Source organism: Buceros rhinoceros, unplaced genomic scaffold (assembly GCF_000710305.1).
Source record: "Buceros rhinoceros silvestris isolate BGI_N320 unplaced genomic scaffold, ASM71030v1 scaffold3967, whole genome shotgun sequence".
Taxonomy (NCBI): Eukaryota; Metazoa; Chordata; class Aves; order Bucerotiformes; family Bucerotidae; genus Buceros; species Buceros rhinoceros.
Window position 1 is genome coordinate 86,688 of NW_010422612.1, and position 18,686 is coordinate 105,373.

Consider the following 18,686-nt stretch of genomic DNA (forward strand, 5'->3'; position numbering starts at 1 on the left):
CCGCCGCCGTTGCTATTTGACCACAGGTTTTGGCGTGTGCTCGAGCCGAGCCTGGGGGCATAGCGACAAGGGAGGGGGGAACAGCAGGTGCTGTCCCCTGGCCTGCCGCCACCCAGCTGGCTTCCAACTGCCACCCAGCTTGTTTTTAGAAAAGCTCAAGCCCTGCCCCACTGAATCAACCAACACCCTCCCGGCCTGTCAGGGGGAGCTGCGGTGCTCGCCAGCACGGACTTGGAACAACTGAGGACAAGCAAAGCGATGACATTTAGCAGCGTGGAAGTGGGACCTTACTGCGCTGAAAAGGAGCCGCGCACAAGGGAGGAGGCAGCAAACACATCAAGTGACACTGGCCTTGGGACACCTGGCCAGGCTGGTGAAGCAGGGCAGTTTGGACACCAGTGAGACCGAGTGATGGACCCAAGTGCGTAAGAGACCCTAACCCTACAGAAAGGGTCACATGGTCGCAAAACCATGCATGATACTAACTAGCTGGATTAACCTCTTGTCATTTCCACTACACTGGGTTGTAGGTATAGAGACTAATTCAAAGAGGAGTAAAACACATTGGGAACAGAGAACGAGAAGAGGAAAAATGCACAGGAAGACAGTGGCCAGCAAGGCACAGTGTAACGAAAGGTTTGGTCCCACGGCTGGTTACGGCAGACAGAGTGAATCACATTGCTTGTGTCAGGAAAAAAAAAAACCCTGTGCTTTACATTGTTGGTCTATTGAACGTGTCACCAGGCCAAGTCCACCCCAGACCTTGCTCTCGGTGGCAGCTCAGCCCCCAGCACTTAGGAATACTGGGGCCTATCCTCCACTGTAGCGAGAGTGGTTTGTCCACAAGGGAGATGCACAGAAGACAAAATTCTTAGTCACTTTTGACTCATAAAACTCTTGGGATTGACCCAGTAACAGTAGCTGTGATGTAAGCAAGAACGTCTTTTAGAAGAGGGAAGAAGTCTCTAGCAGCTCCTTACCATCTCTGCTTTCTCCGTAGCCTCTCGCCCTAGCGGCGTCTGTCCTCAGCAGGCAGAATAACTCGGTAACAGGACAGGTTTGATCTTTCAGTCTTGCTCGTACTGCGGTTAGACCTGAGCGTTTGCCTGCGGCTCCAGGGCTCCCAGGCAAACGGGTACAAGCACATGCACAGCATTTATTATCTACAGCGACAGGGTCACCACAGACAGGAGGAGAGAGAAGCACTCTCAGATTAAGTGGTCTGTGAAAGTAATGAATGATAAGCTGCTACCTCAGAAGCATGCAGCTCTAAATCTACGTCCTGCCAACCTCCCCCCCGCCACACACACCCCGTGGTGTATTAACCTCGTGGTATGTCTTACTCACTTTTTATGACTCCATGCACCGTCTGGCCTGGCCTGACCCCACTCTCTTCCCTGACTGATGGCGTGATCCCTGTCTTCCCAGTGACGTGTTGGAGCAGAGCACTTCACAAGCAGTGACTTAAAGGAAACGAGGGAAACATCCGAGAGGCACAACACCATCTTGCCCTGCAGCTTCTGCTGCAGGGTGAAGTCCCTCCAAGAGCTCATACTAGATGGTAATACTGGCATCATTTGGTGCACAACGCTACTATTTCTGTATTTCTGTTGTATCAACTGTGGGGGGATGAAAATAGTAGGAACATGCCTCAGATCTTCCTACGCTCTGTCAGACCAGAGTCCTAGAAGATTCAAGCCTATCCTAGGTCTGTAGTCCATTTGTCTTTATGTGTGTTTACCAAGTTTTCAACATCCTCCATTGAAATCAATGCAGTAAAAGGCACTAGAAAGCATCAAAGTAAACGTAAACGCCTTTAAAGAAGGCTCCTGAAATGGAGAAATTCAGTATTTAACACTTGCCCATCGACAGAAGTCCTGGTTTTAGTATTTTCACCACACCTGCCATAACAGGGTCCTGGAGAACCTCAATTAGTGGTGAAATTAACTGTACTGGACTACTAAAATATTAGAAACAACAATTCATACTGCAGCTCAAAGCCACTGCCAAAATAGGCAAGCGAGCATTCACAGCCCTGAGGCCGTGCCAGGGACGGCTGAGCGAAAGAGGAAATTGCAGCCTTTAGTAAGCGGAACTCTGAACTTAGAGCAGACCGAGGCAGGACAACCTCAGTGTGGCCACGCTCCACTGTAAGCTACACCAACTTCCCTATAAAAATTCAAAACAATACTTCAAACTTCAACCGACAGGAACGTCATCGCGCATTCTGGAAAGCCAAAACCGAGCTGGGTACAGAGAAATGGGCTGCGTGTTCTCCTGCTAGAATCGGTCACGCCTGAGTTCAGCACGCGGTTGTGCTGCAGCCCCAAACTGCAGGGCTGGGCAGCACAACGCCTCAGTGGTAATTCCGAGCCCACTACAGATGTTTAAAACACCCATGTAATGGACTAGATACAGCAGAAAAATTCCAACTTCGCTTTTGCCCCTCATGATAGATGAGCTTTAAGCACAGGTTCAACCCCATCCTGACCAGACAACTGTGGTCTAGAGAGGTGCACTAGCTTTGGAGCTTTCCTGGTCCTCCAGCTGGCATAAGCTTTAGAATTAATCAAGTATTCATTCACTGATACCTCTGCACTTTTTTTTTCATTTGTGAAAACCTTTAATACTGAAAAAGGACCCAAAACATCACTTATGTCCCTCAGTTGTTTACTGCAGGCCCAGTCCCGAAAGCTGATGGGGCAGGTCGTCCGCTGCTGTGAGCCAGCGCGGTGCCAGTGGAGCGGTGCCAAGTTACACCAGCCAACGATCCGGCCATCCCGCCACAGGAGGAGCTGCGGGGGCTGCAGTCATCTCCACAGGAGCTCTGTTATACATTGATTTGCACGGCACGGTATAAATGGATGCATGTCTTCACCTTGATTTGTTCCGCATTGAGGTTATTTCATAGGTGTGCTCTGAACATCCTCAGCGTTGTAAATCACTATGGTACATTTAAATTCATTTTTTGTTCTCCCTGGTTCTCAAGTGTGCTGAGACACCATGAACAAATCCAGTAAAACGAGTTAAGTGACTGCTAGATTAATCAGGAAAGAAACTGTCCTGTGTTCTGTAAACATCCAGCTGCATAAATGTTTTTGGTTTGTTTTTTTTATTGCTAGTAACTGAAATAAGACTAAAGTAGGGCTTGTCCATGGACCACGAACAAACTGAGCACAATACTGCACCAAAAGCAGACCGCAGAGAGAGGCAGGACATGTAAATCAGCTGTTTCATTTGGATCAATGGTGATCCGATCTCACCCTTTTCCTGCCTAGCCAGCAATCGAGTGCATAGATATATTTCCTAATTGAGAGATTAATCATATGTGTTCTGCAAAGCAAGATGTATTTGACTATTTGTAACTGTTAATATTTGTCCATTAGACTGTTCCTGTGCCACGTCTATCCTCCTTTCTATTTATACTGGCATTGATCAGCTTGTTCACTTCCAGTTTAAATGATTCAATTCTGATTTGATTGCCATGTAATTTAAATGCAAATAATTACTGTAAGGATGACATTTAGAAAAACAGCTCTGCTAAGCAGGAAGGTCTTTATTAGGCACAGGAGTCTGCCAGCAATATCAGGAGCATTCCTTCGACTGCGAGATGTGGGAACCTGTCCTTTCAGTTCCTTTAGAAGATGCTCGCTCTCATTTCCCTCTGACTCCCCTTAATTAAAACCCTTCTGTACCATCAGCAAGATTTGTCTCAGGGTAGAGCATAGGCTACCGAGTGCAAGGAAGAGGGGAGAGGAATATTTTTAATCTGGTTTTCGTGCACTCTAGATAACTGCAGTAAAATTCCCCTCTTGTGAAATCATGTCTGTATCTCACACTGCATCCCCGTGCGGAGCCAGGCTCTGACTGAACAACGCTGGGAAGAGCTTCACACAATGAAAAGCGGCAGAGAGAGGAGAAAATCCTCTTACTGTGTAATAATCAAAAGCAGCTCATTTTCCCCTTCTTTCTCCTATTTTTTAGGGTTAGATTGTGGCTTTATCATCTCTGTCACGTATGAGAATTCTGGAGATACTGATTGCCTGAGGACAGATTTGGAACTGAATTACAGTCTCACCATCATCTTTAAGCATCTCCATGATAAGGTTGGGTTTTTTCCGAGGTTTTTTTGTTGTTGTTGTTTGCGGGGGAGGGGGGTTGTTTTGTTTTTTGTTGTTGTTGGGTTTTTTGGGTTGTTTTTTTTTCACAGCAGCTGTGCTAGCGGATCCAAAGAGATTTCGGGGAGAAGCACCAATGAGAAGGACAAATCCTGACTCTGCCCATTTCCTGGCATAGCAGCATCCTGAATTTGAGCTCATAATTTCATACTCAACTCTTCATCCATTACAGTCAGCAGCCTTTAATGGCACCATTTGAAATGTAGGCGTCACAGCTCCAGCACCTTCCCCTTGCTGGAGTCCTGTTCACAGAGCAGGAAGGCAGGAGAGGCAGATTTATTTGCAATATGGAGATCCCAAGTTTGCCTCCTACATTATAATTCAGGCTCCTAGGCAAAAACTAACTTGACCTCAGACAAAGGTTTTCCTCACGCTTAACAGCTCTGCTGGGGTTTAATTTTTTTTTTTTTCCTCCTGGCAGTCACTGAAACAGAAGAATTGCCAGGGGAAGCTGTCAGGGACTTACAGTCACCCACTACGACACCAAGGGAATGCAGGAATTTAGCCCCTGAAGTTCCTCTTGCTTCAGAGCCTACAGAGTTGTTTCAGACTAATGACAAGTTGATCTTGTTTTGAAAACTTCACTGGATATACGAGTAAGAATGCTCAACACTGCTTTAACACCTGGCTTTCACATTGTGTTAACATCTCTTAGAATCAGAAAAAACTTATTTGCTTTATTAAAATAAACTCACATTCACTGCAAACATTGTTTTACATCACTGAATGCCTTTCAGCCCTCAACATGTGCTACTGAGCTGAGGGCACCACGGAGTTAAATCGCTCTATACAGGGAACAGAGGTGGTTGAGCAGTTCAGCAAGGATTCCCTCAAGGCCCTCAGACCTGAAAGATTTTTCCTAGAACAAGAGACTTCCCCGTTTTTGCTGACTCACACGTAAGTTTAACGGCTGCAGTCTGAGCAGTACAGTTCATTCAAAAACACGCACAAACCAGTCTCCTGCTGACGGTGTAAAACAACACAACCCAGCTAAGTAAGGGGTGTAGATGATGGGGAGGTGGGGCCCAGGGGACACACCAGCAGCAGCTCCAGGTCCTGCGACTTTTCACCAAGATCTGTGCAGATTCTTCTGGTATTTTCTTTCCAGCATCACTGTTTTACTTCTATGAGCAATCCTAACCCTTCGCTGCCTACAGGGACATCTCGTGGCGAGGACAGGTGACCGCAGCAGGCTGCCCTGCCACGAACGGAACCCAGCAGAAGACTGCCAGATGTTCCTGCTCCTTGGGATGACTGGAATTTCATAGGCACAGACCTCCCCTCCCACTCTGCTTCTGGGGCGTACGTTAACACATCCAGGACAGAAAACACTGAGACAGCAGCATCGAGAACAAAGGACCAAGTCATCCAGCAGCCCCGAACTGTCTCACAGCCCACTTAATTAACTTTTGTCTTCCAGGGGCTACAAGAGGGGCTGAATCAACTCGCCAGGGGAAGCAGCAGTCTCCAGAACGGCTGTTACAGCTTTGCCCCTCATACTTTGACTAACGTGCCAGCAAAACACATTGCAGTGACTCACCACAAAATATCTTGCTAGGATTTTTTTTTTCCCCAAGGCACACGTATGATTTTCAACAGGGATTCCCTCTCTCCCCACTGCAACTGCTCTGTGGCACTGACACTGCAGCCCTTGATCCGTTAGACAGTAAGAACCGCATCAGCTTGCTTACCCAGTGCAGCGACCCAATGCAGACCTTGGCCGCCAGGAGGGGAATGGTGGGATCCGTAGGTCGCAGCTTAGCACACTCCCTGAGCACTGACACAGCATACGCCGACTGGGGGAGGAGGAAATACAAAAAGCTCATTAGACAATGCTGCTACAGAGCCGAGCGAGGTACTGAGATCTCTCAGAGCAATGTACAAAGAAGTTCTATGAAGGAAAGAATCATGTGTCAGCAACGTGTCAGCAGCTTGATTCCCACACCTCCACACGCACACACACGTGTGAACACATGAACATACGCTCTTGCCACACTCAGAGGAAACGTGCCAGAGACACCTCTGGTTCAGCACTTCACCAGAAACACCTTTGACCTCCAGTTAATGTGCTGGTTATTTTAACCCTGCCCTACCCATTCCCAAGAATGCTGCTGTAGTTGTCCTTGCACACAACCATCTTCCAGGAAAGCAGCAGCAAAGATCATAAAGGGCTTATCCTCCGTTCCTCTAATGCTTCAGGCCAGCTCTGATCCCTCTGATCCCTCTCAAATTCTCTCATCCTTGAGCTCAGGGGGGAGTTTTCTTCTCTCAGAATTTCTCCTTACGTGCTCTTCCACACGGTCCCAAGACACACACAGGCCCCTCTCACAAGCACAGTAAACAGTCATGGCCTTTCCATACCAGAGAAGCTTGCAGAGCCAGCTGAACTGCGGCTCCTCTCAGGTCCTGGGCATCTCTGCCTGACTCTGACCCCCCAGGGGCTCTCCCCACCAGAGCTTTGACCAGCTCAGCTAGGACTGGTGTCTGCCCCCGTCCCCTGCAGCTCCACGCTCCCACCAGCCATCAGCACCTCCCCTCCCTCACAGCACCCCACAGCTGCCTCCTTTCTCCACAGGACTGAAGGGCCACTTCTTGCTAGGGGATTCAAACACCTGGACAGGTATTTACTCAGCCGAGCGCTGGGAAGAGGGAAAACCAGAGGTACAGCAGTCCTGCCCATGCTAAGGCAGAGATGGATTTTGTAACCAAACAACTCCACGACAGCGGGGAGCAAACCCTCCTGCTTGAAAAGCTTGGGTACCTGCTGCGTGGTCTGAGGCACAGCAACAGCGTGCCCTGTGTTCTCCAGGCTGCTCCCACCTACCTAAAGCAACGGGTAGCACCAATAGAATGAACCACTTGCTATTTAACAATTCCAAGTGCACAATTTGACAGTCCATTGAATAAGGCTGGTCCTTGGGACAAGCTGACCCACCCTGCAGCCTCCAGCAGCCTGTTCAGGAGGCAACTGCACAACGGCAGCTACTGAATGCTGCAAGGCAGAAAGTTCCACCCTGCGCCTGCACCCAACCCCCTCGCGCGTGGAGCCACTGTACCACATCACTCAGGAGCTTCTGCAAGTGGACTTGCAGAGCAAGATCCACAGTCTTCACACTACTGCTAAAACACTTACTAAGTTATTTTCAGCTTACAAAAATTGCAATGAAATGTAAGGAGCAAAAGCAGTTTTAGAATCAGGGTGACACGAAGCCTTTCTCCCCAGCTGCATTTTAAAAATTCAAGAGATGTATACAATTTCACCTTTAAAAACTTTGCTCAGCAGTAATTATATACAGATGAGGAAAATGCTAGCCAAAGGATGACAGGAGGAAAAACCTCCCACTCCCACAGCGACCTTACTTAGGGGAGGCTTGCGTGACATATAACAACAAGGTGTTTTAAAGATATTAATTACAGACATTAACAGCCAGGGAAGAAATATCATCCACTCAGGATTGAACCCAGATGCCATAGGTTTGTTAAGATATTTAATATAAAACAGTGTTCGTGTAACACCGAAATAATCTGATAATTAAAATGTACATGTTCTTTCCCTTAGCGTGGGTGGACCAGGCAGCCAAGCGCATTGTTTGTGCGACTCGCTGCAAGGCAGCGCTAATTAGATTTATTGGTGAGGCATGTTTGGGAAGAGCAGAGCTTGAACTCCAAGCGAGCGCATGCTTCCCACTCACAATTCTGAGCTTCAGAGGGGCTCGCATCAAAATGCACGCCGGGGCTTAGGTTCTCTCTCTTCAGCTTGCTCATTGCTGCATTATGGCAACTGCACTGGAATCAGTTCCCAAGGATTTCAGCCAGCCAGGGATCTGCCTCTGGGTCTCACTGGGCCCCTCTCTGGGAAAAGGCTTTCAAGTCCCTCCAAACACCCACAAGCCCATCAAACGGCCATGGTTTAATGAAACGGCAAGCTTGCCAACAGCCCCCTCACAGGGTTTCAGCTTTGTTCAGGAGGTCTAATGTAGGAGTTCTCAGCCTTGGGATCCTCGTCAGGTTTAAGGAGCTTCATGACCAGCCTCACTTTGTCATGACCAACAAAGCATGGAGCTCAGATGCGGTTATGGGGTGAAAACACTGCTCTAATGGGAATGTTCAGCCATCAAAAAACAACCAAAGGTGAACAGATGAGGGACTTGAGAACTTCAACTACCCGAGCTGGGCATCTCCATCCTTCACATACCAACAAATGTGTGGGTTTAGCAGTGGAGGCAGGGAAGGACATGGCACTACTGTTCCATTTTTAAATCCTCTTTCCTTCTAGAGGAAGCTGGCTTTCTCCTGTCAGTTTTTGCCTCGCCTAATCTACTCACAAACAAGTTTTTTCTTTTGCAGAGATTACAATCACACTCCACAATGATTTATGAAAAGAAGATTAGGTAAGGTGGTTTCTGGGAAGCAGCAAGCAATACTATCAACTGGCTGCTCTTGAGACAGCCTTCTGAAAGAGCCAGTGGCCGGGGTGGAGGGGGGGGCTGTTCTTGATCCACAGCAGGAAGTCACAAGGAAGCTACAGAGAAGGAGGATGGATTCAACACTTCCCCTAAGTCATTACAGCAGCTGTAGTTTTAAATCCAATATGCGAGTAAAGGAAAAAAGAACTTATATTCAAATACACCACATTCCCCATTTACTAACCACATAACGAAGGAGGGAGGCATGCTCCTCAGGGACGCCTGCACACAAGCCACACAGAGTGAAGGACAGTCTACAGTTCATTCTCTTTCTTAATTTTCCAAAAGGCTCAGAGATCTTGCCATCAGTTATGGTAAATATATAGATGCTGGCTTGAACACCAAATTAAATACCAAATGCTGGTTTTCCGAACCCACTTCAACACAATTTTCTCCCATACCAAAGCAAACAAGAAGGGTGTCAGAGATTTGTTTCATATTCACAAGATAAAGCAACCACAAATGTAAGTAGAAGGAAGAAGCATTTCCGGTCCGTAAATCATGCCAGGCAGACTCGACACACCATGAACAGATGCTTTTCTCCTGCAAAGGTTCCAAAAACCTCTCTCGTGTTTTGCTTCTTTGGTAATACTTTCCAGCCAGAGGGAAAACGTTCCTCAAGGTGATCGTTTCTAGCACTTAGCTTATAAATTATCTTGACCCAACACACAGAAGACAGCACAGAGCGAGCCAGCAATCGAGAACGCTGGAATTAGCTGGTTTGGTGTCAGCTGTCCACTGAATTTCTAGTGAACATCGTTCATGAACATTATTCCCCTAAAACATTCACTTAATACAGGAACTGATTCTCCCCCTTTTCTTTTCGCCTTGTGATTAGTGAATTAGAGCACTGGAGTTAAGCAGCTTCAAATATCCACTTTTTAAAGGACCGTGTGAGTTCTCAGATCTGTAAGCATAAATCTGTCCCTGCTAATGTGACAAACACCCCACTTCACACCTTCTGTCAAGAAAAGCGAGTGAAGTGTGAAGGCGCTCCGCTAGCCCACCAGGTACCCTGCTCCGCAGTCTGGCGTGCTGGAACTGCCAGGTTTCGTACTACGTGCAGCACCCAGGCACACCCGCCTTGTGATCGCTCTTCTGCACCAAAGGAAACCCAGCTACTGAACGGCCCCGAGGTAGCTGACCTTCGTAACAGGATCTTGACCCAACAAACGTTCAATATTTTAACTCTCATGCCTCAGCAATGCTATTTAAGGAGCCATCCGAGGCCTCTGCTGCTCCTGAGGTTCCTGCCCACATTGCACAGAGAAATAGTCTCTTTTTTATGCCGGTTGCCTAGTAACCGGCCTAAGCTTTTGCAAGGAAACCAGCAGAAGGAACAGCCTAAATCATACAATTCGTCTGCTGTTGCTGCAGAATTATGTAGCAAATATATTTATAACTTCCCTCCTAACCTTCTGGAAAGCTGCATGTTGGCAGTGCGGGCACGGCTGAGTCAAGCGAAGCTCCTCGGAGCCATTGGAGACATCTGCTTTTGCTGCACTGTTTAAATAAAGGGAAGGATTTCTTCTTTTGGGTGCAACACAGATATGAGCAGCTCAGACATCAGCTTGTCATTATTTGCCTATGACCAGTATGTACCAGCCACTTGAAAAGCACTCCAAAAATCAGAGTCCACGGCTGTAAGGCTGCTTGCAAACCCCCGAAAACGCTGTCAGCCCAAGCCACGGGCAGGGCTGCTGGGCAGCCCAGGGAGTGCAGCGCCTCCACAAGGCTGGCGCTGGGGAGAGCAGGAGCCTGCTCCCCCAGCAAACCAGCTGAATGACAGATGCCAAGAAGGATGTGATCACTTCCCTTTGTGTAACACCGGACACCTCCTGAAGCGTTATGCTTTTAAGAAAAATCATTCAGGTAGACAAGCACGACTCTCCTTCCTCTGCCTTAAAGCTGAACAAACAAAAGGGATAAGAGCAGAGGGGAGCATTTTGGGTGGTTGAAAGCAGCTTTGTCTGCCTGGTTGTGCAAAGTGTCATGCTTGGAGCGTAATTCCCCCATCTGCCAGCCTGCCTTATCTCTGGGGTAACGCTGACCACTGTCTCTACGGGCTAGCAGGGGCTGGGGAGGATCAGCAACGCTGCAGTCGCTTCTATTGTCATCCAATTGCCGTCCTAAAGGCAAGCACTGGGCTGCTGATGCTCTGGATCAGAGGGGCTGGACAGCTGCGTGCCAGGCACCCCAGGAACACATAACTGCCATCAGCAAGCCCAGCACGAGGGCTGCTGAGCACAGCCCTTGCCTCTAGGTAACTGCTTCCAGCTCCGCTGGGCTCTCACAGAGGCTCTTCCCCACAGCCGCTTCAATTGCTCCGGAGCTCTTCCTTTATGCACATTTTGCTGCACTTCATCGCCTAAACGAGCACACAGGGTGACGGGAAAGAGCAGATTATCCTCTCCTCGCAGATGCTCCAGGCTCCTCTCAGCTAGCCTGAGACTGCATCACTCCCACCCCTCCTCTCAAGAAACACACATTTGAAAGCTTTTAATTCAACGCTCCAAGTTGTGCTGTGGGGTTTTTTGGGGGGGCAGAATTATTAAACATGAGCATGAAAATGGTTTATGCACTGCGTACACTAGTCAAACTGGACATGAGAGCTCAGTGTAAGACTGCTGCGAGCTGAATGGCTCGGTTAGGGCAGCCAGCACTTTCAGACTAAGCAGACTCAGTGTTGCAGAATTTCACAGCTATCCTTGAAGAATCCCTCCCTCGCTACCCTTAGGAAAACAGCCCTAAACTCAAATCTTGTCTCCTTGGCTGGTAGGTAGAAGAGAGGCATCAATGCTGCCTCATGTTGTTCGAGGCACGTATTTTATCAGTTTATCGTTCTCTGGAGCAGTACCGACAGGTAAAAAAGACACGATCTAGACTCTCTGGAGCACTGTCAGCTTAAGCTAGAGCCCAATCCTACCACGTACTTCTGAGTCTCTGCTCTCAGAGAGTTCCAGTGACTCTTTGGGACACCCACACTGGGTCCCAGGTGAGGCTGTTCGGTGTGGAAGGGAGCCAAAACCTCAACAGGGAACACATAACTGATCCAAAGGCAGGAAAACGCTTGCAAGTGCACAGGGACCCTATGTCACATCTCTTGTGCTCGTAACACATCACCCAGACGCTATGAGAATTTTCCCTCCAACCTCAGACACGTGGGTAGAGCTGCCCTGGTCTGTCGGATACCGTGTGCTGGTGACCTCCATGACTTCCAGTGGAAACCATTTAGCTGAAGAGCAGCAGCAGAGAACAAGTCTGCCCCAACTAGCTGTCTCTCTCTTCACTACCACAAGGACCACGGAGTTTTTCCTACTCTGTAAGTAGGAGTTTAGTCCCTTTCCCCATTCTGCTGGATACAGGTCACTTCACTTTTCAAGTCAAGACAAGCAGATGCAACCTACTGCACTTGTTTTACTCTGGCAGCACGACAGCAGCTCATCTCGTTGCCCGAGGACTCTGCCAGATGGCATCCGGCTATCGCAGCACTCGCCACTCAGACTCCAGCCTGCCTACGTGTGGCAGCGGAGCCGGGTAGCTGCGACACCACAGCTGAAGGCTGAGCGGGCACAACCACATCAAAGTTTATTCCCAGCAGCAGCAACTTAAAGCGGCTGTGCAGAGTTCAGCATTTGGTTTTCCAGCACCAGTTCAGGGTGCGCGGCATTAGACTGATCTAAACCTTTCTCTTGCCTATCCAGAACTGTGCTTAGTGACACAGGACATCTCTCAATTAGCCTTTGCCATTTTCTAGGCTTTCCCAGCATTTCAGCTAAAATTGCCTTCAAAAGTCTTCTGAATTTCCCGGTGGATTCTAGTAATGTAAATAAACATGTTCCTTTTGTTCAGGTCAGTACACACACGTCCAAGAATGGGTTAAAAACAGCCAGACACCACCCTCCTCCTTACGCAAGCTGTTGAGGAGCGCAGAAAGCGCAACTGGTGTCACTGCGTTATTGCCACCACCGAAGTGGATAGAAGACAACATGAAGGTTATGCTTCTCCGAGCTTCTTCCGTCACTGTTTAACGGAGCCCTACGGCCTCGCTTGCTCTGGGAGGACGTACTGAAGTGATGTGCCTGTTTTTGTTAAGACACGTGATTTTTAGAAGGTGTTAACTCAAGCTCGCATACAGGAATGAGCCTCGGTGGCAGGCTTGACATTCAGACTGATCGCTTGTGAAAAACGGCAGCCACCAGTTGGCAAGCTTTTGGCTGGCAGAGGAAGAAAATAGTCTGAAATTCGACTTGATTGACTTAGCCTGAAGATGAATTTACAAAATAAAAGTAACACGAGTCAATTGCAATGCGGAATGGAGGGAAAGATAAGATTTCACAGCATTTTCAAGAAGGTCAGAGTTTGCAAATCCTCAGAATGTGTTAAAAAGAGAGAGACCAGAGTTTCCAGCATTTCCAGGTTGATGAAAGCGTTCCTGTCGTACCCAGGATTTATGAGCATGATTTGCTGTACTGCAGAACAAGTAACGCTGCAGGATGTGAGATTTCATTACCAAGACATGAGACCAGGAACTGGCAGTGACTGAGACAGGTGAAAAGAGCTCTTCTACCTACAGAACCTCAAGAGTACTCTGCATTCTACAGCGTGGACAGACCACGCTGGTTTCTCATCAGTTTGCTGCTGCGCTGGAGCACTTACTCGTACACGAACTGTCCTGCTAGCAAGCTGCGGAGCAGAAGAAACAACGTGTGCCACATCTCCCATCAGCAAGATGACGCACTGCGGAGCATACAACAGGAATCCTCAGGGAATACTTTGGGATTAGAAGGGAAATACTGCACAGATGGGATTGCTGGGTAAGGGAATTCCCTCTGCCCCACACAGGGCTCAGAATGTTTAGAGCTTTTACATCAGCAGACAAGATCAGGCCATTTTACCCTGTAAATATTTAAAGTACAGGCAGAAAGACATGACACAGTTGAAAATTTGCAAGGATAGGACAGTTGCAGATACAGATACTCGTGCTGCTCCTTCTTTTCTCTGAGGTACCGAATATTCAGTAACTTCTAGGGAAAGCGAAGAGGCATGCAAACATAAGGACAAGGACAGAATTCTCAGGCAAATTGTTAGAAGCTAGAGGTCGGACCCCGTTTCTCTCCTCAACGCTAACCTGAAACTGAACCACAATTATTCTCTGGATACACTCCTTCTCTCAACCAGCAGTTAAAACCTAGATTTGCTCTCCAGCAGATGAAGAGAGCTACAGCATTTCCTGCTGTGGAGAGACAGGTTACGCAACCCGCAGAGCTAATAAAGCTCCCAGAAAAGCCCTGCGTTTATGGGAAGATATTGTGCCTTTCTTTCCCTCACAGCCCCTCTCGTCATTGTTGTCCTCAGTATCAGGAGATCGAGTATCCAGAGGATTTGCAATGGCACAGAGGGCAATAACGTGCTAAGTCCAGCTGAATGCCAAGGGGAGCCGGACACGACTTGTAAACCTCCCACCTGACACAGGCCAGCGCAAAGCATTAGCACCACAGCCCCAAGCTCATTGTTTAAGTGTTCCACCAGCAGCTTCGGGTTTCCCTGTCAATGACTGAGTCTAGCAACCACTCTCAGACTTGGAACTGGATTTTGAAATGCTCCGACTGAGCTCCTGCAGGAACCTGCAAGTCTCTTTCTCACTAAGCAGCTCCCTTCAGCTCCCTACTGATCTAATCTGCTTTGTCAAAATTTTTTGATCATAACAGATCTAGCCCATTTAGGAGATAACTGTGGAGTCCCAAAACAGAGTCAGAGTTTGCAAGGTCCCACCAAGTACACCCCTGGGGCCACACAGTGGAGTGGGGTGACTACAGACTAGTATTTGCCTGTGACTGTGCGCACTCAAACAGGTGAGCTCGATCCACGGCCGAGGAAACCGTGCCCTTTCCAGGCCCTTTGGTTTGACCCTTACCTTTCCGCAAGCCACCATGGACAGGGCAAGTTGGTACCAGAGGTGAAATTCATCAAATGCAAACTTCATGGCTCTCTCCAAGCACTGAGAAGTAAAAAGACGGGAGAAATATCAGACATTTATATATATATATACACGTATATATCTGTCTTTTGTCAAGAGTGCTGCTTGCCTCAGTAACCAAATCAGGGGAAATAGTCTGTTGTGGCCCAGGACCCAGATGATTTTTTTTTTTTAAATGACATCATTTTCCTCCTCTATTAATGGGGCTGGCCAGCACCATCATTTCAAAGGACAGTCACTTTGTTCAAGTGCCTACATAAGAGTTATTTCAGTCTCTCGAACACTCCTGCGGCCACCTCTGCCCTGTGCTGCCGTAGTAGAAACAGCTCTAGACCTAACTGCCAACCATGGTGCTTCGTTTTTGCCTTCCCTGGCGAGTTACTGTGAGGAGGGGCTTTGCTTGCACTTTTCAGGTGGAGGTTTTGGCAGAAGTCAGGAGGAGGTACCTCAGACAGCATGACATACTGTCCTCTCCTGCCCAGCGTGATACTGAGGAGGTCGTAGACTGCAGAAGCATCCCGGAGGCTGACAGCTCGGTCATCCTGCTGGTCTGGGGCTCGGCTGATCACTGCATCCCGGTTTGCCTGGGCACAGACACAAATGAAGCATCAGAACCCAAAAAGAGCAAGAGAACCGACTCCTCCATAGGAATTTCTGCTCGCCATCTGCAGCGCTTTCTTTAAATTCAGGCTGGATTTGTTTTGCAGAATTAAAGTGTTAGGGAACAGACCTACCAGATCCTGTTTCCTCAATCCTTAGAAATTCAAGGCCATCCTTAAACCACATTCCTTATTACTTCAATTGCCTGCAACTGTGATAACTGCTTCCATGGTTGGTATTTTATCTGCTGTGTCTGCACTTGATTTCTTCCTAATAGCATGCGGTTTTGTTGTTCTTTTCTGCTCCTCACTTCTTACTTTTTCATTCGAGTGGGCTGTCTCTAGTCATCAGATTTGCTTGTCATCAATTCAATGCAATTAGAGGTCTGGGCAACGCAATACCTAGTAATTTTTTGAAAAGTATGTGTTAATTTTGCATAATTTATCAGTGCATTGCTCAGCCTAGATCAAGGAGATACATTAATTTTGACAGAAAATCATCAGTCTAGCAATTTGCGCCGATGTCCCAAAATACCGCATGCCACAGGCTGAGGTTTACCTCAAGATTCCAGCCTCTCCGGTTTCTGAGCACAGAGAGAGGAGATTTCAATCCCAGAGCAAACGGAAAAGCCCCTCTGATTTGGGGCCGCAGAGGGCTTCCCCCCGGCTGCCGAGAGAGGCGGTGCCGGGTGCCAGCGAGCACAGACACCCTGCCCTGGGCTCCTCCACCGAGAGGGGTGCAGCAGCAGGCGGTCAGCTCTAGACATCTAGAAGATCGGAAAAATTATGAGGATGGCCAGCAGTGTCACCTGGGGCAAAGACAAACAAAACGGTCCCTCCCTCAGGGGAGACTGAATTTATAACGCTTACTACTATAATCTTACATCTATTTCTAATGGTAGGGAGATTTTTTCCTAAAAAGGTTAAACATGGGAATTCAGTGTAATAAAAGTTTCCAGAATATGCAGCCCTTAAAGCTCACACATATTTCTTTAAGATTAAGCTGCAGCTGTTTCATCCTGATACTATCTGTGTAATGCCCCAGTTCCAAGCACTCTTCCCCACAGCCGAGACAGCAAACTCAAGACAGCAAAAGTGTTACTGACACTAACGCCGCCACCGCCGGGAGCCAAACGGCGACCGCCGTTAAAGGCAACCTGGCAGGTCAGACTCAGCCCAGTGTTTGCACAAAAACTTACATTGACTCGTGCAGCCACAACAGTATTTTTCAGGTTTCTGCAGATGTAATTCGTGATTTAAAACAAACTGTTCAGAACTATAGGTTGCATGAGGGAATGAAACCAACTTTGAAGAGAAAATCCTGCCAGCGTACAGAAGCATAGCTCATCTGCCTTTAGTAGCAGAACTAAACGAGTAAGAACAAAAAAAAATAAACAGAACTTTAGTTTCTTTTCGGATTTAACCCAAGACTGCTATTTAAAAAGAAAGAAAAGGAGTTAAGGCACATACAGAAGAACTCTGATCTTGCTACTTCAGAGAGCTAAAGCCAAAGCACATACAGGACGATCCATACAGCCGAGTGAAGCCTCCTGTGGATGTACCAGAACATTAACAATTTTTTCTGCACCAGTTACACTGTTATGACAATTGTTTGTAGAAAATAGCTGAGATAGCACCCCCGTGCTCTCTAATCTCATCATCAACCTTCCATCAGTCTGATGGATTTGGGGAATCCATCTAGTACCAGGCTATGATTGTTGGCTTGATGCATTAGCACAAGAGAGAGAAAATTATTCAGAACTGGCCAGTGCCCGTGAACGTCTGCTAACAGCTATTGGTGCCAGAGGGAAGAACATGCCCAAATCCTGCAATCTGCAGGAATACAAGACACGTTACAAGGATGCAACGTTCTAAAATTGCAGTCATGCTGAACATACCGTACCTTACCTAAGCAGACAGCAGTTAAAAACAACATATGCATAGGCATGACTAATATCCCTTCCAAGAAGGTCATAAACCTGCTTATTTTCTTCAGGCTTTCAAATCTGGAAGTCACAGGAGGTCTCTGCGATCTATCACTCTTTGTACTGGCAGGCACAAGAGATGCCATTGAGCAAACTGATCATCTCTATCTCAACAAATTTAACACTGAACTATTTATTTAATACTATTTCCAATTGCAAATTCAGCTGCTAAAAAAAAAAAAAAATCAAGACATTCCCACTTTATCACAGAGCTATAAAACAAACCAACCCAAACGGTACAAACTGACCGAGCACTAACACGGAGCGTCTCTAAGAGAGTAACACAAATTCTCATGCCAAGGCTCAGGGTACCATCTCCCACAGCAGTGACACGCAGCAGGGCAGAGAAGGGAACGCGATCCCCTCTGGCTTCAAAGCCACTCGCTGATACCAGCACGTGCCGTGGCCTGTCTCTCACGGAGGGATGGGTGCCGTGACCCAGATCACGGTTAGCCCGTCTTTTTGTCTTCACCTTTATGTTTTTGTAAACTTCAGTTTGGCAGCAAGACGTCCTGGCAGTTGCAGGTAAGTACCAGTGCAAACCAGCTGCGCAGTTGCCACCACACAGCATACACCAGTTCTGCTGGACTTTCAGAAACGTACAGCGAGAGAGAGATCTCTCACTTTGTACGTCAGAACGCATGAATTCTAAGCCGTTCACACCAACATTTTTTCAATAGCTGTGTCTCTGTTGTTTCAGACCACTAGTTTTCCTGAAATCAAGTGGAGAAAGGGTTATTTGTAGAACACTGAGCTCCAAACAGAGTATCAGTACCATAAGCAGCAATTCCTAATTTGTCCTTCCTCCTTACTTCCTCCTCCACGACAAGCAGCAGCAAAACACTGCTACAAATACGTTTTCAACACCCCCAGCATGACTCTTCCCTTTAACTGTTCCCATTGTCACACAGACACAGCTCCTCACACAAGCAGCCTCAGAGGTGGTGAGTCACACCATTAAAAGAAGAGAATCTCTGTTCCAGGCTGTTGTGTGGGACGGAGAAGGTCACCAGTGCTACCAAGAGGAGTGTCACCATCAGCAGTCAGCGCAACTTGCGCCATACAGACCAAAAATACAAGCCAACGCCCCTTTGTGTGAGGTACTGCTAGGTAATGGAGCGACCCAGCGATGCACCACGTTTGCAGCCACAGCGATGGCTCTGTGCCGTGCCCGAAGCCCAGCTCACGAGCTCAGCCTGACCAGGCGCAGAACCAGGGCTGGTTTCAGCAGGGCCGTTTAGGTCTGGCTCCAAACCGCAGCAATACAAGAGCATGGGACTGACAGCAGGGAAGAGATCTGCCTTCCTGGGGATCTGCGATTTAATTAACGACCCTGCTGAGCTACAGGCGGCTTGTGCCTTCCTACCCACATATACAAGATACTAACGCACAAACTAGATAGGCCACCTGTCCACGGAGGATTGGCTGTACATCAGTGACCCCGGTAATTGCAGCTTATTTATGGCATGTTTATGACA

General features: G+C 47.8%; 1 protein-coding gene across 1 annotated transcript in view; it reads right to left on the reverse strand.

Annotated features, from left to right (window-relative positions):
- TTC7A (tetratricopeptide repeat domain 7A) overlaps window positions 1-18,686 on the reverse strand; it is a gene marked incomplete at its 5' end in the record, with an annotated part of 107,633 nt that overhangs the window by 59,913 nt on the left and 29,034 nt on the right. Inside the window, 3 exons of the mRNA XM_010140088.1 lie at window positions 5,870-5,974; window positions 14,562-14,645; window positions 15,071-15,208. Coding sequence (XP_010138390.1) covers window positions 5,870-5,974; window positions 14,562-14,645; window positions 15,071-15,208 — 327 coding nt within the window. The remainder of the gene's footprint in view (window positions 1-5,869; window positions 5,975-14,561; window positions 14,646-15,070; window positions 15,209-18,686) is intronic.